We start from the raw sequence: 22,934 nt of genomic DNA, 5'->3' as shown, positions 1-22,934 counted from the left end.
AAGATTAAATAAAGAGAATGTAAAGAAAATAAAAGATTGAATAAAGATAATAAAACATTAAATAAAGAAAATAAAACATTAGATAAAGAAAATAACACATTAAATAAAGAAAATAAAACATTAGATAAAGAGAATAAAACATTAAATAAAGAAAATAAAACATTAAATAAAGAGAATAAAACATTAAATGAAGATAATAAACATTAAATAAAGGTAATAAACATTAAATAAAGAAAATAAAACATTAAATAAAGAGAATAAAGCATTAAGTAAAGATAATGAAACATTAAATAAATAGAATAAAGAGAATAAAATATTAAATAAAGAAAATGAAACATTAAATAAAGATAATGAAACATTAAATAAATAGAATAAAACATTAAATGAAGATATTAAAACATTAAATAAAGAGAATAAAAGATTAAATAAAGAAAATAAAACATTAAATAAAGAAAATAAAACATTAGATAAAGAGAATAAAACATTAAATAAAGAGAATAAAACATTAGATAAAGAAAATAACACATTAAATAAAGAGAATGAAACATTAGATAAAGAAAATAACACATTAAATAAAGAAAATAAAACATTAGATAAAGAGAATAAAACATTAAATAAAGAAAATAAAACATTAAATAAAGAGAATAAAACATTAGATAAAGAAAATAACACATTAAATAAAGAAAATAAAACATTAGATAAAGAGAATAAAACATTAAATAAAGAAAATAAAACATTAAATAAAGAGAATAAAACATTAAATAAAGAAAATAAAACATTAAATAAAGAGAATGAAACATTAAATAAAGAGAATAAAACATTAAATAAAGAAAATAAAACATTAAATAAAGCAAATAAAACATTAAATAAAGATAATAAACACTAAATAAAGAAAATAAAACATTAAATAAAGATAATAAACATTAAATAAAGATAATAAAACATTAAATAAAGAGAATAAAGCATTAAATAAAGATAATGAAACATTAAATAAAGAGAATAAAGAGAATAAAACATTAAATGAAGATATTAAAACATTAAATAAAGAGAATAAAAGATTAAATAAAGAGAATGTAAAGATAATGAAACATTAAATAAAGAAAATAAAACATTAAATAAAGAGAATAAAACATTAAATAAAGATAATAGATGATATTGCAGCCTTCGTGGCATCAACTTAAGATCTTAAAAATAAGAACTTGAAAATTTAAATATATACATTTATATATATAAATATATTGTGTTTTATATGTATGAACAAATGTCTCAATAAAGTTATTGAATTTAAAAAAAATCTACCCGGCATGTAATGCGCGGTGATCGCCGGTGAACGAACCTATTTCCATCCGGGTGCTCCGGTCACCGGGATTCTACCGGGACGCCTCCTCTAGCTCCCTCTACCTCCCGTTCAAACTCAAGGCTGTCAGTCACGCAGGAGAACATGGGAATAGAGCAGCTGCGGGAGAATTCAACGTTAATGAATCAATGGTACGGAAGTGGAGGAAGTTTGACTGACTGACTGTTTTGTTTCGCTTAATGCGCCTTATATATGAAAAAAGATCGAAAATAGACCATTCATTGACAGTGCGCCTTACAATCCAGTGCGCCCTATAGTGCGGAAAATACGGTATATAGTGTTTATAGTAATAATACTAAAAACACTTAATACCTTAAAAGTAGTATATATTATATATTATATATGTATATATAATATATATATATATATATATATATATATATATATATAAAAATATATATTTATAAATATATATATATGTATATATATATATATATATATATATATAGTATTATATAAATATTTATTTTTAATAAATAAATATATATATATATTCTTTTTTTAATGAATAAATATATATATATTTATTTATTAAAAATATATATATATTTATTTTTTTAATATATATATATATAATAAATATAAATATATATTTATATATATATTTATATATATAATATATACTACTTTTAAGGTATTAAGTGTTTTTAGTATTACTATAAACACTATATAACTTAAAAGTACAATAATACTATAAACACTAAATACCTTAAAAATATAATAATACTATATATATATATACATATATATCTTTTTTAAATAAATATATATATTTATTTATTAAAAAAAAAAAAATATATATATATATACATATATATCTTTTTTTAATAAATAAATATATATATACACACACAGTCACAGTGTGTAATATAATATAGTAATAATACTAAAAACACTTAATACCTTAAATGTAGTATATATTATATATATATATAAATATATATTTAGATATTATTGTACTTTTAAGTCATGTAGTGTTTATAGTAATAATACTAAAAACACTTAATACCTTAAATGTAGTATATATTATATATATATATATTATATATAAATATATATTTTTATATATATATATATATATATATATATATATATATAAATATATATATGTTTTTAATAAATAAATATATATATATATGAATGGAAACACAGATGATCACTCTCCCCTCTACGTCATCCTCGTCATCACCACAACAACAACAACAACGTGACGTATGTTGGACGCGCTGGAGCCAAACACCACGCGACAGGGACCGACAAGATGGCGACCGCTGCAGAGCCGGAGGAGCTGCGGCCTGAAGGAGAGGCGGGTATGCTGCACGTCACACACACACACACACACATGCACACACGCACACGCACAGTTACGCGCGGCGGACGGGTAGCGGGTCAACAAACAAACACGTGTTTTTTTTTTTTTTTGTACCGGGTCGTTGCGTTGAGCCGAGCCGGCCGAGGGGCGCTGATCTCCGGGTAACTTGTTGAGGGATTACCGCTGTTAGCATGCTAGGCTAATGCTACCTAGCATGCTAACAGAACAAGCGAGGGCTCACTTCTGTCTGTTATAAACGCAGGAAAAACAACAAAACTGACACGTGTGACGCTTTGATCACACAGATGTGCTTCCCCTCGTGTTGTACTATTACTCTGTATTGTGTGTTTTTGTGTATAATTACAGTATTGTGTAATAGAGACGGATCCATTGCACGCTAGCCGTAGCTAGCTAGCCTTAGCATGGGGAGGACAGGCTGCTTAAAAGTTGTGTTTTCCAGTGTTGTCTGTTTGTTTACAGGCTTGAGGAGCTGGTGCTGGTTTGTTTTGAGCTCTTTTGACCCCTGAGGGCTGCGGGGGGTTCATCCACTGGAGACCATGCACACACAAGGACGAGCCAGGCAAAGCGCTCACACAACTTTAGATACTCTTTAAGATAAGATAAGATGAGATGAGATACTCTGGAGCCACGTTAAGATAAGATGAGATACTCTGGAGCCACTTTAAGATAAGATGAGATAAGATACTCTGGAGCCACTTTAAGATAAGATAAGTTACTCTGGAGCCACTTTAAGATGATACTCTGGAGCCACTTTAAGATGAGATAAGATAAGATAGAGCCACGTTCAGATAAGATACTCTGGAGCCACGTTAAGATAAGATACTCTGGAGCCACTTTAAGATAAGATAAGATGAGATACTCTGGAGCCACGTTAAGATGAGATAAGATAAGATACTCTGGAGCCACGTTATTAACATAAGATAAGATACTCTGGAGCCACGTTATTAAGATAAGATAAGATGAGATACTCTGGAGCCACGTTAAGATGAGATAAGATAAGATACTCTGGAGCCACGTTATTAACATAAGATAAGATACTCTGGAGCCACGTTATTAAGATGAGATAAGATAAGTTACTCTGGAGCCACTTTAAGATAAGATACTCTGGAGCCACTTTAAGATAAGATACTCTGGAGCCACTTTAAGATAAGATAAGATACTCTGGAGCCACGTTATTAAGATAAGATAAGTTACTCTGGAGCCACTTTAAGATAAGATGAGATAAGATAAGATACTCTGGAGCCACGTTATTAAGATGAGATAAGATAAGATACTCTGGAGCCACGTTATTAAGATAAGATAAGATAAGTTACTCTGGAGCCACGTTATTAAGATAAGATAAGTTACTCTGGAGCCACGTTATTAAGATGAGATAAGATACTCTGGAGCCACGTTATTAAGATGAGATAAGATACTCTGGAGCCACGTTATTAAGATGAGATAAGATACTCTGGAGCCACGTTATTAAGACAAGATACTCTGGAGCCACGTTATTAAGATAAGATAAGATAAGCTACTCTGGAGCCACGTTATTAAGATGAGATAAGATAAGATGAGATGAGCCTTTATTAGTCCTGCAGCATAGAGGATAGTGCAAACAAGAAACATAGTAAATCAAAAATAAGTATTATAAATAAGCAAATGAGCAATAAAAACAGTAAATAATCCACAGTAATTGAGATATTATATATTATATTTACAGACAGAAACTATTATAACTATTGTATTGCACAGTGTGTTAGTGACATATTCTGCATGTTTATGGTTTATGAAGGAGCCTCCTGCAGAATCAACAGAGAAGACTTAATGCATGTAATAATGTTTGATCCCCATAACACCAGATCTGATCAACATTTACTGGATGTAAACGCCCCCTCCTATTAAAAGCAACTTTGAGTCACACTTAAATCGAATTCAGTGACACTACAGCAGAAAGAAGACATTTTCCATCTGTTTTGTTGAGCAAGTCACTTTTCTTTCACCAGTTTCCACTCTTTCATTTCCCCAGAAAAAGGTTGTCCTGTACCCAGACAAAGGCTCCCCCCCTTTTGTTGAGTAATCTTTCTTCTTTGACCTCAGTGGGGGGTTTGATAGGGCTCAGCCCACTCAAGGATCCCCACTTTCTCGGCTGAGGTACACCGACCCCCAGGGATGTGAAAAGAAGCCAGCAGACGTTGAGTGGAGGCTGATTGTTGGGTTTTCGATTGAGTCCAGTTGTTGTTTCATCTGGAGCTTCTGTAGTGCTTTCTAGCTGTCCATCACATTAGACAGTTTTGTGCCTGCTGGGTTTTTTATTTCTTACATTTTTACATTACAGTCATTTAGCAGATGCTTTTATCCAAAGCGACTTACAGGAAGTGTATTCAACATAGGTATTCAAGAGAACTACTAGTCACCAGAAACATAAGTGCATCTCCTTTCTTAAACAAGCATCTAAGAGCATACACCAGAGCAAAAGTACAGAAACAAACTAATAGGAATACAATAAGTACAGAAACAAACTAATATGAATCCTTAAGTGCTAAGTGGAAGGCTCAGGGTAGTACTTCTTGAAGAGGTGAGTTTTCAGCCTGCGCCGAAAGATGGGCAGCGACTCTGCTGTCCTGACGTTATTTCTTGGTTACTATCTTAGGATAAGCTTTGTCTTGTTGATGGGTTTTCACATCCAGGTTCAATAGGTCATGTTTACTCACACACACCTCTCTGTTTTTCAGTGGAAGTGCCTGGCAACACTCAGTGCAGTCGTGTTTTATCAACCAGTTATTCATCTGTTGGCCCATTGTTGTGTGAGGAAATGTTAAATCCTGCTTGCCACATGGCAGTTTGCCGCGGTTTATTGTGTGTAGCTATTGCCTCATAAAACAGAGTCATTAGATGTTAGACGTAGTGACTTTGAGATTGTTATTTATTGTGGTTTCCAGAAAAAAAGAACATGATCATTATGATATGAAATACACCAAATGTGCAGCACACTTTACATTCCCCTGTATCCGCTTTCCTATTCCATCTATTCACTGTGACTAACCACATCTGTTCTCTCTCCACTTTAGAAGCCGCCATGCCCGGGGAGGGTCCCATTTCTAAGCTCACCGTGGTCGCCATGGTGAAATGAAGCCAGTGTGAAACGTCGACTCACGCACACACGCACAGACTCAAACACAGACGGTCAGTTATTGACTGACACAGCCGGCCCGCCAGCTCGGCAGGCAGGCGTGTGTAATGGACCGGTGTAAGCATGTGGGACGGCTCCGGCTGGCCCCGGACCACTCCATCCTCAACCCACAGAAGTGGCACTGCGTGGACTGCAACACCAGCGAGTCCATATGGGCCTGCCTGGGCTGTGCACATGTGGCGTGTGGGCGCTACATCGAGGAACATGCTCTGCAGCACTTCCAGCAGCAGCACCACCCGCTGGCCATCGAGGTTAACGAACTTTACGTCTTTTGCTACTTGTGCGACGACTACGTCCTGAACGATAACGCCACCGGAGACCTGAAGCTGCTGCGTAGTACGCTCAGCGCCATCCAGAGCCAGCGCTATGAGGTAACAACCCGCAGTGGACGCACCCTCCGCTCGGCCAGCGCCGCCCCCGATGCCCTCATGCCATCCGGTGCCCGCGAGCTGCAGCTGAGGGACGAGGACAGAATGTTTACGGCGCTGTGGCACCGCCGCAGGGCGCTCATGGGACGTGTCTTCCGCCTCTGGTTTGCACTGACTGAGTGTGGAAAGAAGAGGGAGGATGAAGAGAGAAAGAGGGAGGAAGAGGAGGAGCAGAAAAGGGAGGCAAGGGAGAGGAGGCGGGCTCTAAAGAGGCAGCTACAGGAGGAGTTAGAGAATGCCCCTCTCAGGAAGAGCCGTCGTTTACGTCGGAAGATCAAGAGGGTACCAGATGCGGTGGTTGCAACGCCGTCTCGGAGGACGCGCAACAAGGCAATAACCCCCGTGACCCCCACTCTCACCCGCAGGCCAAGGACTCAGAGCCCTGTCACCACTACACCCAGGAGAAGTGGGAGGACGAAAAAGGTGCAACCGACTCCCAAACCCCGGACTCGTTCTTCCACCGCCAAATCTAGACCCAAAACCCCCTCAACGACCCCCCGTTCTGTCCAAACACCTGTTCCCCGCAAGCAGAGTACCAAACAGGGTGGCTCACCCTTCAAACGGCGTCCCACAGTCACTCCTGGAGTGACGGGCCTGAGGAATTTGGGCAACACATGTTATATGAACTCCATCCTGCAGGTGCTGAGCCACCTGCACGTCTTCAGGGAGTGCTTCCTGCGCCTGGATCTGACCCAGGCGCTGGAGCTACTGGCGTCTGCCGTCCACGGACAACTGGCGGGGAAGACCTCGTCCCAGTCCCCCCTGATCCAAAGGAAGGGATTCCAGGCCAGTTCTGGTTCTGGGGCCGGGCTGAGCGGCGGGGCCTCCCGGGCCCGCAGCATGGAGCTGATACAACCCAAAGAGCCCAGCTCCAAGCACATCTCCCTCTGCCACGAGCTGCACACCTTGTTCCAGGTGATGTGGTCGGGCAAGTGGGCGCTGGTGTCGCCGTTCGCCATGCTCCACTCGGTGTGGCAGCTGATCCCGGCGTTCCGGGGCTACGCCCAGCAGGACGCCCAGGAGTTCCTGTGCGAGCTGCTGGACAAAGTGCAGCACGAGCTGGAGAGCACCGGCAAGCACACGACCACCGCGGGGGTCCCACAGAAACGGCTCATCAAGCAGGTGCTCAGTGTGGTCAACACCATCTTTCACGGCCAGCTCCTCAGCCAGGTAACACACACACACACACACACACACACACACACACACACACACACACACACCACACACCACACACACACCTCTAATCACCTTCACTTAACCATTGACTCACTCAGATCTGCCCACTCACTCCACTGATCATTCATCAGCTCTGACTGAACTACATTACTAATTCATTAATTCAGATTAAATGAACCCTGATGGAAACTGCTTCCACTTTAGTCTTGAGCCTTGAAAACCTGAATGTAATGTGGCACCTAAATGCACTAAATGGGTTTGGTCTCAAATAATATTATTGTATGCAATTATTTGACTTTCCGAAAAAAAGAAACCAAAAAGTCACATCTTGTTTTCTCTGTTGTATGTGGAATATTTTTACTATTTGTAATAGGATTAATTCGAGTATTTTTTCTTCTTTTCACCGTAACTGCTTAACAAAACAGTCCTCAAAATCTCAACTAAACCACATTTCCTCCCTTTAAAAGGTCTAACCACATAGTATTTATCTCCCCAGCTCCAGTGGGAGTATCTCAAATTGAAAGTGCACTATCAAAGGAGTAGTATCACTTTTGTTTTTGTGTGATTGTTAGACTTGGTTTAACACTTACAGAAATGTGAATAGCTGACAATATTTGAATGTATATGATGAAAGCTCAGCATCCCCTTTAAAGTAATTGATGGAATAGAAACGGGCAGTGTAGTGAGTTAGTGTGAGGACAAGAGATTAGTGTCTACTTGTGGAGGCTGAGCAAACACTGGGACACCTGCTCCTTCTGAATAGAGGGCTGTGTGGTGTTTAGGAAGCCTCGGCCTTGTGGCTTTTCACCACTTTTATATATATATATATATATTCGATATATTATCAAGAGACAAGAAAACAGCACACAGGGTGGCCAGGACAGAAAGAACCACTGGGGTTTGAATAATATTAGATTAAATGTGTATTATACACTTACACCCTCTCGTGTGCAGGTGACGTGCCTGGCCTGCGACCATCGCTCCAACACTGTGGAGCCGTTCTGGGATCTGTCTCTGGAGTTCCCTGAGCGGTATCACAGCAACAGCAGGGAGTCGGCCGCTCAGGCCTCGTGCCATCTGACGGAAATGCTGGCCAAGTTTACGGAGACTGAAGCGCTGGAGGGAAACATCTACGCCTGTGAGCAGTGCAACTGTGAGTCTAGATCATGTGAACATAAACACACACACACACACACTTTACATTGATATTAAGAAAAATCTCATATTCAGGGTTTCTCTGTCTGTCTTTTCTGTTCCCTCCTCAATACCAGTTGTTGTATTAAACTAGTGCAAACTTGTCATGGAACTTTTTTCCCTTGTTTATAGAGGGTGAGATAGCAAATCATGCTGTTTACCCAAAATGTTGACTTCAAACCATCTCAAGCTAATTTATCTAGAATCCTGAAAACTATCATGTTGGGGAGAATTTCTATGGAGGCTTTTTTATCGAGTATTGTTGTGACCTTGGAGCAATAAAAAGTTAAAATGCCTAAAGGTTGTGCTGTTTTTGAGTTTAGCACATTACGACCAGACAGACAGAAACCAACTGTGTTCACTTTTCTTCATGGTTTTCTGTTTTTTTTATTTATTTTATTGATAGGAACATAAAATAAAGGGGAGAGATCATTTTAAGAATAAAATCAAATCTAACCTTTTGCTGCATGTAGACCTCTCTCTCTCTCTCTCTCTCTCTCTCTCTCTCTCTCTCTCTCTCTCTCTCTCTCTCTCTCTCTCTCTCTCTCTCTCTCTCTCTCTCTCTCTCTCTCTCTCTCTCTCTCTCTCTCTCTCTTTTCATGTTTATCTGCGGCTGTACTATGAAATTAAGCCTGAAAAAGAATCTTAAGAAAAATGAGTCCGTTTGTGTCATGCGTTGGCGAATAACTAGCCAAGAAGTAGTCTGTTGTAATTTAGAATAAGTAGTAAGCGTTTTAGATTGTGATCCCAAGATCTGTATGGTTTGCATCTTATTAAATAATAAATACCATTGAAACTGTAAATGTAGGATAAAGTGGTTTGAATGGTCCGTCATAAGAACTATTATCACATTCCTGAATTAAAGCTTAGTAAAATCAAAGATGTGTCCTACCGAGCCGATTCCATCACAACCAGTAAGGCCGATTCTCTCCTTTGTGTCTGCAGCGGCTCGGCGGCGGTCCTCCTCCAAACCGGTCCTCCTGACTGAAGCGCAAAAACAGCTGATGGTCCACAAACTGCCTCAGGTCCTTCGGCTTCACCTCAAACGCTTCAGGTGGGATCATGTGGAAACCGGAGTCAGTCGAAATGAACATCATGCTGTATTGAAGAAGACTTGAAACTAGAGATTGAGACCATAAACTCATGTTTACAATGTTTACTGAGGGAATAAATCAAGAGAGAAGTAGAGTCATTTTCTCATAGACTTCTATACAACCAGAGGAGTCGCCCCCTGATGGACAGTAGAGAGAATGCAAGTTTGTGTGATTAATTATAGGTTTGGTTTGAGATACATTTGTCTCTTTTAAACTACATTCTAGTCAGCGACAGTCAATAGAAAAATACCTGACTCTTGCCGGCTTGTGATTGGTCCTCAGGTGGTCGGGGCGGAACCACCGGGAGAAGATCGGAGTCCACGTCAGCTTCGACCAGCTCCTCGACATGGAGCCGTACTGCTGCCTGGAGCCCTCGCCCTGCTCGACGCCCTGCTCGGCTCCCAGCAGCCCCGGCGCCGGGGGCTCGCCGCGCCCCAAGCACTTCCTGTACGACCTCTCCGCCGTGGTGATGCACCATGGGAAGGGCTTCGGCTCCGGCCACTACACGTCCTACTGCTACAACACAGAAGGAGGTGAGTGAGGGTTTAATCGGTGCATCTCTATCAAACGGCTTTCTTAAGCCCGTATAAGTAGATAAGTAGATTCGTTCATTCAGACTGCTTTGTTGTTGTGTTGTTGTCGTATTTAAATCACCTGTTTGTTGTTTCCTGCTGCAGCCTTCTGGGTTCACTGTAATGACTCTAAGCTGCATGTGTGTTCGGTGGAGGAGGTCTGTCGTGCTCAGGCCTACATCCTCTTCTACACACAGCGAGTAACTCAGGACAAAGACCGGCCGCTATAGGACCACAATACCCCTCATCATCATCATCCTCAGCGAGAAGAAATCAGCACAGCGCCACTATTTCTCTTTCTTTGGGCATTTTATATCCTGGGAGGAAAAATATCTTTTTAGTCTATTTTTTCTACAACAAAGAAGAAAAAGAGACTCCTTTTTTTTTTTTTTTTTTTTTTTTTTTTTTTTTTTTTAAACCATGGTTCTACTTTGTGAACTTCTTGTATACTTCTTGTACATGGTGTTTATATATGTAGGTATTTTTTCTAAAAAGAAAATGGTGACGTTTGTGATTTGTGTACAGGTGTATTTTAAAAAAAAAAAAAAGAAGAGTATCAGCCAAGATGTGTCTCCGTAGCAGCCAACGGACTCAAAGTGTCCTCCGGAGGTCGTACAGGTGCATTCACGCGTCCTCCTGCCTGCGTTCGCTGGCTTGTTGATTGTGAATTTTTGTGGTTTTTGTTTAAAAAATCAACTGAAAAATGTCTCTCAGTCACTTTAGATAGTCGTCACAGAACTGGATGTTGGGTTGTTAAATGTCATGAACTCTAGAAAATGGCCTCCCTGTATTCTAGACAGGTAAACGGTAACAAAGATGGCTGTATTTCCTGCCAGAAATGCACTAATTTCTATAGAAAGCATTGTGTTTTTATTGTTTTTACTGGGTTTATAGTGAAAAAGATTTGTACACAAGCAGGGCAGGAGGTTTATTAAGTTCTCCTGGGTCTGTCGGGGGGAAAACTGGCAGACCTAAAGCCAAAGCCTCGGGGGAAGTAGATGGAAAAACCTCTCAGCATTTCCAAAACGGTTCAACATCTACCGGGTGTGTTTTTATTCCTTTCTGGGTGTAAATGCTGCCACCTCTCTGCTCCAGAATGTAACTGTCCTCCCCGAGCCAGACGCATACTAGTGAACTAGAAAAGTGCCCTTTTGTTGAGAATATATATTTTTTATAGCTCATATCAATTCAGCAAAAGTGGAAATGTGCACAGTCGCATTCCCACCCAGACCAGCATTTAGATCATGAATGTATTTTTATATAATCCTCCTCAGAGGGTGTTTAGAGAAAAGAAAAAAGAGGCCATTGAAGTTTTATACAACCGCTGATTGTTCAACACCACCAGCAGTTATGACTGTTCTACCACCATTAAGTATGTGTACATGCTGTATTTTATTTACCAAATGTTCAGTACAATATCCAGATGTCTGCAGTGTATACAGATTGATATTTATCTCCATACTGGAGACAAACTGTACAACATAAAAGGTATTCTCCACCTCAACCATGTTCCCTTCAAAGCACACTTCATATTGTTTTTTTTTCCTTCATTGTCAGACACATTGATGGCATTTTGTTTTTGATTACTACTCTGAATGGATGAGTGAGTGTGTGTGTGTGTAAATTTATGGAAGCTATACTATGCAAATTGTTACCTCAATTTCTTCTAGAGAAAATTACCTCAATAAATGAGAATATTTTTTCATTTTTCTACAAAAGATGCCGGTGTCTTTGCTTGTTTGTATTTTTTACAGTAAGCTAGTCACGAACAAACCGTCTCTCCTACCATCAAGTATTTTATTTAGCTTCTACTTCAGATCAAGCCTAATAACTTATGAATGTGGAGAAGTTTCTCCTTTCCCATCACAAGTTGGATACACACTCTTTCACGAAAAAAAATCCACTGTAGACGTTGCTTTACCCTCAAGTCCTTCCTTCTGTGTTTGATAAGAATCAAATAAAAGAGGTGTTTTAAGCTTTAATATGGCGTACTTAAAAAGCTGACTACATAAAATGTGCAACTGGTTGCATATCAATCAAGCAAGTTATAAATGGTTTAAACTAATTTAAATATATTGTAAATTGCAATAAAAACTATCAAATGTATTAACAAAAGTGAGTAGGCACTACATGGATTCACTGAAGCTCACATTAAATCCATTTACATCTATTTTTCAACCATCCCACACAACAAGAAATGACACTTTCTGCTCCCACTTTTCAAGATTTTAAATATGAAATCCTTTTTTTTGCACAAAGAAGACACATCTCTCAAATTGTACTCACATATTGTTTTAAATCCATGTTAGTGGCTCTTGTCCTTTGCAAAGATCATCCATCCGGCTGACAGGTGTTGCACATCAGGATGCTGATTAATTGACAAATCTCTCAAAACTGGTCCCATCTGTGGCATTGTGTCACATGATTAAAGGGCTCGCTTTTATTGTGACAGACCTGTGTAGTCATCACGCCATTTAATCAGCATCCTGAGGAGACACCTGTCGGCTGGATGGACGATCAAGTGCTCACTGAAACACATTCTAACAAATCTGAGAGCTTTGAGTCTTTTGAGTGCACAGAAAAGGTCTTAGATCTTTTATTCTAACGTTTTAGAAAATGAGAGCAATAAAAGTGTTGCATTTATGTTTTTTTTCAGTGTAGATTTTAATAGAATTACTGCACCTTTTCCTTTGATGGTGCAGCATAATGTTCTTCTCAGCCGTGCAGATGAAGTCCACTTTACTGAGTCATGAATATGATCCTTCTTTAAATTAAATTGTTTATGTTAAACTCTCAAACTGCCATGACCTCATCTCCAGGCTTAAAATTGTTTAATAATCCTGAGTTTGTGGTTATGAATTTGCTGCATCCTCCTTTAAAGGTGCACACCGCCACCTACTGTTCGGAGAGTGTATTACATTACATCGTATGGCAGAGGTGATAGAAGTACTCAGCAACACCAAACTTTAGTAAAATACTGAGATACTATATACTACTATAGTAAAAGTCCAGTATCACTAAAGTGACAGTTTGTAAGTATTATCAGCAAATAGTAGTTAAAGTGGTTAAAGTGGTTATTGTGCAGAAAATGATCCCGTAAAATGTAAACACCTTTATATTCTGTTGGTTAGTTTAATCACAGCGACTCATCATATTCTATAATATCATGTTTGTCACTTTGCTGTCCTGTGAGAATAGTGTATATAGAAATTGATCCTGCTTTTTTATTTTAATTAATAAATGAACAAAATATGACTATTATTCATGATATATACTGTTTAGGGACTAAATAAGAAAACAATCCTGCGAATTAACACTTTGATGTTCTGTATATTTTTCCCAATGTCCAGCTAAACAAAACGAGCTGCTTGATAAAGGGAATATGTGATGGATATTCTTAAACAACAACTTTCTTTAAAAAAAAGTAAATAGTTGATCGATGATCAGAAGCGTTGCTGTAAATTCTCTTTTACTAATATTGATTAATCTCTAGTGTCATTATACCCGTTAATCTCAATTTACACACATCAAAGGAGGACGGACCCACAATGCGCAAAATCATTTTAATCAACCTTTTTTTCTTTCTTACAAAAAACATTTTCAGGGTGTTCAAAATTAAGCTTTTTTTTTTTTTAAACTGGGGAGCAAACAGTTGCAGCAACGATTTCAAAGATATTTTACAAATATCAAAGAAGCGCTGACTGGAGGGGTCAGAGTGCAGAGAGCCCCCCCCCCGTTGCGACAGAAGCCAAACATACATGATGCACGGTGTTCTTACGAGGATTTATGACTGCGTCACCCCGAGCTTTAAATGTTAGGAGTCGTCTGTTTGCAGACATTTCTGGCCATGCAGAGGCCGAACCACTTCTTTACCCCGTCAGTAGTGTTTGTGTGGAATTTAACTGGAGCACTAAAGTACTGGAGGCTCAGCGCGGAGCCGTAGAAAACTTTGAAAATGAAAAGGGAGGTATAAGACGCTCACCGTCTCTTTGAATACTTGGGGCGCAAAAGATTCAGCAGCAGCTTAAATAAACATAATTTTTTTTTAATGCAAAATGAGGTCCGCAGGATCTACAATACTTCCTCCCGACAGAAACGTGTTGGCCTGTTTTACATTTTCTGTAGCCGTGGTGGATGATAGAGAACCCGGAGAGCCGGTCCCTTCTTCCTTGCAAGCTGGGAGTGGTGCATTGTGGGTGGAGTACAGCAGCATTTGGCGTCCCTCAAAGCCGCTCTGAGACGACAGCGTCCTGTTTAAGAAGCTGGTTTTTTGGGGGGTGGTGCTGTGTGGTGGAGGAGACGCTGGGTGTGCTGCTGTTGTTGTTGATGGGGGTTTGGCTTGGAGGATCAGTAGTCGTCTCCTCGGCTCACCACCTCCTTGCAGGTGGGCCGGAGCAGGATGGTGTGCTCGAACTGAGCGGTGTAGCAGCCCTTGGTGTCGCAGAGCGGCGGGTACGGGTCCACGATGCCCAGGTCGCACAGGTTCTTCAGCGCCATCAGGTACTTGCTTTCGCCCAGGCGGTCCAGCCAACGCCGGCAGAACGCCAACGTGCCGAAGTTCTCGTTGATGACGTTCAGAAGGTGCTTCGCTCTGGGAAGCCTGGAGAGACAAGACGGGAAGCAAACATCCGTTATTTTAGCAGAGCGACGGCTGCAATAAATAAACGTACAGTGCACTTTATTTTCAACACAGTAAATATCTGTATATGAATGAATAGAGGAGATTTATCACTGTTAATAATAAAGATAATAGAACTCTGTTGATGTGACATTGGGACCCGAAGTGATCTGAAATGTAATGATAGTGCTTTTCCTTCTTATTTCCATTTCAAGCTAAATGGATTTGTGGACTTTATCCCAACAAGACATAAAAGAAAACATTTCACTTTGACTCATTTATGAATCAAGTGTCTGACACAAATAAATGTCAATCACACGGAATGAACCATGTAGAGGAACTCTCACCTGATGGGGACGTGGCCGACGTCAAAGTTTTTCATGTAGTGAGAACACTCCATGTCATCGTGGACCATCCCTTTACCGGTGCTGCCAAAGGTCTCGATGGCATAAACTTCTCCCTCCTGCAGGAGAAAACAATCGATCAGTAACGGGACGACTGCTAAGGTTTTATAAAGTTAAGGCCATATAAAGTCTTACATTTAGCCACTTTTTACATTTCAGGCTTTACTTACACATACAGAAATCATAAAAGTTCTTGAAAATGCAAAAATAAAGCTGAGCGCTAATATTCCTAGAGATGAGATGGAGAACAGGTGTCTGATCGATCGGGATCATTTGCCTCCAAGTTCGTTGATTCCTGTTATGGATGCCGGCATGTTTTTCAGACAGTTGCTCTCTTTAGTTTAACATGTTTCATTGTTATAACGCAGATATATTCTACAGTGTTCTTCATACTCAGAGGTAATAAAATCAGCTGTTTAGACCTACTGTTTATTTAAATCACACAGAAAGTGTATCAGGAATCCTTAAAGAACCGTACTGATAAGCAGAATCAATAATGGCATTAGTATCAATGCAATCTTTCTATTCTCTCCCTTTATGTATTGTGAGAGAGAGAGAGAGTGATGACGGTCATAATGAACTCACCTCCATCTTCGTAGCCTCTCCTCCTTTAACGATGGGCACGGTCTTCCCAGCGTGTATCCTGTACTGACCGATAGAATGACCGTTCAGGTTTCGGATCGGCTTCACTGGAACCATGAAAAAAAAGGTTCAGAAATAAAACAGGCAGCAAGATAGTGTGATGTATGATTAACAGTGTGAACTGATGGAATAACGTTTTTTCCAACTAATATGTCTTGTGTTGTTTTAAGCAACAGAGTGAGACATCTTCTCTCTCTGATTGCTCCACGTAAATTTCAGGAGTCACATTCCCAATATTAAAAAGGACCTGATGGGGAATCTTTACCTTGGTATGTTTTGCCGTCCAGCTCGACCTCGTAGGACTCCATCACTTCTTGAATGGCCTCTCCAACGTCACACAGACGCACGTCAATGCCAGCGTTCTGCAACAAACAAACAAACAAACAAACAGGAAGTCATGAGCTTCAGGCGGCGCACAGATAATAAAAACACATCAGAGGGACGTGCGTTTGTGTTTGGTCGTACTTTGATTCCAGTGTTGGTGGCGTCTCTCACGGCCTCCAGCAGCTTGTCATACTTTGGATTAAATGTGACGGTGAAGGCACAGTCAATGATTCTCCCTGCAGACAGACAGACAGACAGACAGCAGAGCATCTTTTAGTCGATGAGTTTAGAGCAGATTTTTCTTTACTTGTCAAACCTCCAGCAGCAGAATATCATCAAAGCAGATGGAAATTTGATTTTGGCAATTTTTAGCAGCACGTTTTCTGAACAATTGAAGCTTTCATTTGAAGAATTTAAGAAGTTAAATGATACAGAAATTGTGGAAGATGTATTTAAAGACTATAGCACAAGGAACTTCAATATCTTTTTTCCAATATTGGTCACACTAGGAAAAATATTAGAGGTATAGATTTAATTCTTTTCAAAGAAATTCAACTTGCGTTTTTCTTTTTTTATGATTTATGGCATTATAATAAATAACTGTGCAATACTCCACAGCAGACATGTGTTAGGTCTCTCTACTTGTAGCCATGATTGTGCTGATTCTATAAAAAAGGTGCAGGACGCCTACGTATATTGGAGTGAAAAACGAGGCTACAGGGTTTCAGACGTCTACACTCAATCACTTACGACAACGACAGGACTTATTTGGAACATTTTCGCCGACTCAAACTTTTCGGTTTGATGAATTAACTATCAGAGTCAAGTCTCATGAGTCTTAATTCCCGCCGTACCGTTAATGTGCGTGCCAAAGTCGATCTTGCAGACGTCGTCGTACTGCAGGACGGTGGTGTCTCCGGCGTTGGGAGTGTAGTGGGCAGCACAGTGGTTGAGGGAGCAGCCGGTGGGGAAAGCCAGACCGGCGTTCAGACGGTCCTCCTTTATCAGCTTACGAGAGCAGTCCTCCAACCGCTCACTGAGGGGGAGGGGCCAGAGATCAAATGACATGATTAAAAAGGAAATTACTCACAAAATTGAAAGCCCAAAAAAAAATAATGTTGTGTTGTTCAGAGGTTTGCAAAGTCTGACACTGTTGGTTCTTCCCCTCAGGCAAAACTGAGACTACTGCATCTTCTTCAACACCTTGTTACTCCTATCATTCTTTTGCTTACTTAGATTGGCAAATTAGCATCTTTAAAGTACGCAGACTTAGCATGAAGCAGCTCCAATCACAGACAGAGAAACTGGATTACTTTAAATTTGAAGAAAGCTTAAAAACATGATTTATTAGCCCATTTATGGCTGTTTATTTGAGACATAATGATACTCCCCAATAGCGCAAGCAACGCTGAATCGAAAAATGTCTGCATCACGTCTGTGTTCTTTTTTTTGTGTGCAACTGCAGCAATCAGGCTTTTAGGGATTTAAAGTGCCTTAAATGCTTCTGCTGCAGATCCCGGGTTGATAAGCGGGCCAATCAATTACTTAGATCTTATACGAACAATAATACTGATGAAGCGGTTGGCAGTGATGAACGCAGCCTCACCAGATCTCAATCATGGTCATGCCGGGTTTCATGAAGCCGCGGACGTGCTGGCGGACCTGTCTGTGCGCCTCGGCCGCCTGTCTGAAGTCGTTCCAAACCTCCTCGTTGGCTTTATCCAGCACACGCTTCTCCTCGTGGGTCGTACGCCACGCTGCACTGCGGCTGGGAGAGAAACACAACAACAACAACAAAAACAACGCACATTTTTATTTTTTGGGCCTCGAGTCAAGCTGCTTTATTGGAGGTGGAGCAACGCCGGACAGTCTGAAGTGAAAGTTAACACGTTTAAGTTGGAGCGTCTTTAGCTTCTGCACTCGACGTATTTCACAGTGAAACAGAACATTTGAGCGGTGAACAGTCACAAGAGGGATTCAAATCAAATCCTTTCCATTTGATTGGACACACACCTTCCTTGTCTATTGATTGATGGATGGATGTCGTGATATTTTAGGTTGGAACGTTTGGTACTTGCTTACATAAACACGTCAGAAGATATTTTACGTGAAGAAGCAATGATTAGATTTGGGTATAAAAATACAAAAGAATTGTCTTTTTGTTTTCTCATTTACATATAGTGTTAAATAGGTGCACCATATGACTAGGGATGTGTCCTCAAAAGAAGTTAGAAAGACATTTTTTTAATTTAATCTTTAACATTTAACATTGAAGGCAGCAACTGGTTTTACAAGATAACAAGCTGCACCACCCTTAACTAATCTGGTCACCTGACCTGGGCTCACATGATCACAACCATCCTTTAAATAACGTGCACATTTGAGTCTTTGAACACGATTTTTGTGAGCAGTTTAGTGCCAATATAAAACACAAACTAAGACGTAACATTTAGGAGCGCTAGCACTAAATTTCAGACTGTTTAATTTAAAATTGTATCAATGACGTTTGAAGAACTGCAGGCAGGATACTACCAACCAACATATTCTTTTTTACTATGACTTAAAGATACAAACCCGCAGATTTAGATATCATGTTGCACAATTTAAAAAAAAAAGAGAAAATGTTTTAAAGGAAGACAAAAAGGGGAAAGGAGAGATAAAAGAGACAAACAATGTGTAAGCAGCAAGCAGAATTCTGTACAAGAATTGTACAACTTGCAAATTTAACATATAACTCAAAAGAAAAGACAAATTTAAAACTTGTTTTAAGAAGCAGCAGCATCAAAAGCCCGATCTATTTTAGTTCCAACAGGATCGATGAACAACGTAGGAAACCAGCCCAAATATGGATATGGTAAAGGTGTGTGTTCTCTTCTTACCCGTCCTGTAAGGTGGGGTATTCACACTCCTGTCCGATGGGGAATACTCCACTTGGGTACAAATCACAGATTGGCACAGATGGAATCTCAGTCTGCGTTTTGGCTGGACGAAAAAAACAAAACACTCCATCAAACTGACTCTGGGTTTGATTTCAGGACAACAACAAACACGATGCAGTTACATTACAACATAGAGAGATTTATCTTTACAACTGCGCTATTATAAAACATCAGGGGTATTCTTCACAGCACTGCAGCATTTATTGCAGCATAACAAAAATAATATGTGAGCAACTCACGTCCTTTCTTCTTCTTTTTCTTCTTCTTCTTTTTCCCTGCCGAGTTTTCTCCATCGTCTCCATCTGTGTGAGTAAAGATAGTAAAGTTACACCGACCACCAAACATAAAGCTGGACATCTTATGTTTTAGTTGGAAGATGATGTGAGGTATAAATCAGGTGTTAGACAATCACCTTCCTCGCCGTCCTCCTCTTTCTCTTTGTCTTCTATCGCCTGCTTCTCCAGCTGCTTGGTCACTTCGGCCACTCCATCACCCTCCGCCTCAGCGCCTGCAGACAATATCATCATCAACAACCAGAACAAATAAACCGACCAACACGCATTCAACTGGCAGCGTCCATGAAGCTGCTGTATCAGCAGAAGCAGCAGAAAGTAGAGGGTGATGTGGGAGAACAAAAGAGGCATTGAAAGAGATAGTTATTACCGCAGCATCATCATTTAGAGCAGATCTCTTAAATAGATGTTTACTGCAGCTAAGAATGAATGACGAAGGCAAACTTATGTCTACTAGCAAAGCAGAAAAAATTATATATTTGACTTTCTCTGTCTCTCAATACCTCACCCCAGAGTATCTACAAATTACCAAGTACTAATGTGAAATCTTCCTGCTAAACTACTTTGGACTTATTACTGTAAGGCAAGAGATTGCTGAGCAGCCCGTCATGCCTTTAACAGATGTGCCAAAGTGGAAACACATGATGGTACAATGATGAAGAAATCTGTATTTAATGAGAATCCTTCACATCATGGCCAACACTTAATATATTCACTGGATCTGTCCATCACCATTAAAAAACACTACAGCATCCATTAAGCAGTAAAGCTTATTATAAACATGATTCATAGTTGAGAAGAAAAACCTTTGAAGGGACAGTGTTGGGTGTATTGTGGAGGATCTGCTAATGTTTGATAGCTGTGCATTAATTACTACTTGCTCAAAGCTTCAGCTGTTCTTAGTACGGATGTTAAAGACGGTCGAGTCAATCAGCAAAAATGAGGTTAAGTTTATACTTGACACTACGTTCAAACACCATCTGTAAGGTTTTCTTTTAGGGTGTAGCACTCGTTTCCTAAAAGTCTGACATGTTATTCTCTTTATCCATAAATAGATATGCAAAGTTAAGAAGAGCATTTGCAGAAAGCTTATAAACAAAGTGGACATAGTTAAAATGTCTATATTGCAGGTTATTTAATAGAGTTTGGTCAGAGATGTGTTCAGGGATCACAGATGTGGTGGATTTATAAAAATAAATCATCCTATGGATTTTCTTTACTTGCATAACAACTCTGGGAATTACGAAACAGGAAAACTTGGCAGAGGATCAGAGGACAGTCACCAAATGGAGCAGTTAGATCTGCACACTCTTTATGTGTTTTCTCTTTTAATAAACAGTGTTACTTTAAATGTCATCCGGGTTAAATGCCCCCCTGGTCCTGGAGGAGGCTCTGCCTGAAGCCCTGTGTGGTTCATGAGGCCTGACAGGCTCCACAGACTCACCACCCACACTGAACCTCAGCCCGCATGGCTACTGAGCGGAGGCGTCAATCTAGACACGCTGCAGGGCGACCTTTCCGGTGGGATTTTCAAAATAAACCTCAAGACCTGCAAGTGATTGGCAATTAATTGAATAACAGAAGGGAAAAAGATTTACAGTTTGATATGTGCAATAATAGTTATACTGTCTGTATATATAATATTTCAGTTATTGTGGATTCTTTACTGTTTTTTATAGCTCATTTGCTTATTTATAATATTTATTTTTCTACTATGTCTCTTGTTTGCACTGTCCTCTCTGCTGCTGTAATCCTATAAATGTCCCCGCTGTGGGACTAATAAATGATTATCTTATTTTATCTTATATTTCCAAATTAAAACACGTTATTTGCTGTTTTAATCACTTATTAATTCAGCTTAACAGACAATGTAAAGGATCAATTAAGTGATGTTATTATGTTAACAAAATGACACTAACACAAATAAAACAATCTCTCTAGTTATAAGTATTTATAACTTTAAGTGTATGTAACTCAAATAAGTGAATTTTGCAAAAATGTCATATTTCATCATATGGATAAATAACTATTTAAAAAGGTATGATTATTATTAACACTTTATATCTAAGCAATTTGGAAATATGTGCAATTAATTGAATAATAGAAGGGAAAGACCTTTACACAGCTTGATATGTGCAATAATAATTATAATAGTTATTCTGTCTGTATATATAACATTTCAGTTATTGTGGATTCTTTACTGTTTTTTTTTTTATTATATTTCCATTTTATTTGTTTTAATCACTTCAACTCAAATAAGTTAATTTTGCAAAAATGTCATATTTCATCATACGGACAAATAACAATTTAAAAAAGGTCCTTACTTATTATATTCTAGTCAAATTGTTCAACATAGTAGAATTTTTTTGGCCACCTTTTATTTTGAAGGCGTTGTCTTGGTACTTCCGGGTACGTCACAGCGAAATGCGGCTAACATTAGCTCTGCTAGCATGTTAGCAAGAAACCGGACTTAGCCAGCCTCACCTGTCGTTGCGGACTTGTTCTTCTTCTTCTTTTTCTTCTTCTTCTTCGCCGCCTCCCCCACGGGCTCGGCCTCCTCCCTGTCCTCCGCCTCCCCGTTCTGCTCCCGGTCCGGGACGGGGATCGGGTCCGCTACCTGCTCCGCAACCACGTCCGCCATGTTCGCAGGCGCTGCTGGAAAAGGAAGCGCAAAGGATTCTGGGAGTTCTGTGTGTGGTGCTGCCTTCACGGACGCTCGTTTTTTAGATGATTGGTCAATAATATTGTTATAACGATTATTATATGTACTAGAAGTTGTATTAATAGGCTACTTTTACTTGTTATTGTGTAAAATAAAGAAAGAAACATGCCTCATGTGAGAAATATACACTAATTATTAGGGATGTTACTATATTGTGCGTTTAGGAAAGCATAGAGGATTTTAATTAAAATAATGGCATTTTATTCAATTAAAACAAATTAACTGCTTCATAATTGCTTAGAAATTAATTATGGTGTATGAGTTGGTTTTTGGTAGAGGTTTTTATCACATCAAAATATTGTATAGCATTCTTAACTGGACTATTAAACGTAAGTCGTAAGAAATCGGAGCTTGAGGTGAGTACGTGAAGGCATCACAAAGTAAAACATGCCGAATCAGCTGAAGGAGATCTTGTGAGCCTTATCTGGGAAATAACATGTGGGGTGTAAACAAACCAATAAACCCAGCTCACTACAATATTATCAATATCATTTAAATATCAGAAGAATTAAAAAAATATATAATAAAACAAATTAATTAAATCTGTGATGTTTTTGCAAAAAAACAATAAAGAAACATCTAATAAAAAATATATAAAACAGTTATATGATTTTTTTAGTATATTATGCAGCAAAAAAATCCTGCATTTCTGAAAAAAAAGCA

The 22,934-nt window shown here is 39.1% G+C and overlaps 2 protein-coding genes across 3 annotated transcripts; one reads left to right on the top strand and one right to left on the bottom strand.

Moving 5' to 3' along the window:
• Positions 1–2,541: 2,541 nt before the first annotated feature.
• On the top strand, positions 2,542–10,694 carry usp44 (ubiquitin specific peptidase 44). 2 transcript variants are annotated; one of them, XM_054624696.1, is made up of 6 exons: positions 2,542–2,667; positions 5,741–7,460; positions 8,424–8,622; positions 9,609–9,717; positions 10,040–10,290; positions 10,435–10,694. In XM_054624696.1, exons 2-6 carry the CDS (start codon positions 5,910–5,912, stop codon positions 10,557–10,559), a joined length of 2,235 nt encoding a protein of 744 aa, XP_054480671.1. In that variant the 5' UTR covers positions 2,542–2,667; positions 5,741–5,909; the 3' UTR covers positions 10,560–10,694. The 2 variants fall into 2 exon arrangements, with proteins under 2 accessions (XP_054480671.1, XP_054480672.1); XM_054624697.1 differs by lacking the exon at positions 2,542–2,667 and adding an exon at positions 2,736–2,830.
• Positions 10,695–13,863: 3,169 nt separating this feature from the next.
• metap2a (methionyl aminopeptidase 2a) lies at positions 13,864–22,226 on the bottom strand. Its single transcript, XM_054624841.1, has 11 exons — positions 22,034–22,226; positions 19,669–19,764; positions 19,496–19,558; positions 19,197–19,299; positions 17,924–18,085; positions 17,172–17,353; positions 16,459–16,553; positions 16,259–16,355; positions 15,937–16,040; positions 15,295–15,410; positions 13,864–14,929 (listed from the first exon to the last, which is right to left on the bottom strand). Exons 1-11 carry the CDS (start codon positions 22,188–22,190, stop codon positions 14,677–14,679), a joined length of 1,428 nt encoding a protein of 475 aa, XP_054480816.1. The 5' UTR covers positions 22,191–22,226; the 3' UTR covers positions 13,864–14,676.
• Positions 22,227–22,934: the final 708 nt, after the last annotated feature.

Source organism: Anoplopoma fimbria, chromosome 23 (assembly GCF_027596085.1).
Source record: "Anoplopoma fimbria isolate UVic2021 breed Golden Eagle Sablefish chromosome 23, Afim_UVic_2022, whole genome shotgun sequence".
NCBI lineage: Eukaryota > Metazoa > Chordata > Actinopteri > Perciformes > Anoplopomatidae > Anoplopoma > Anoplopoma fimbria.
This window is presented reverse-complemented; position numbering and strand designations above follow the sequence as displayed.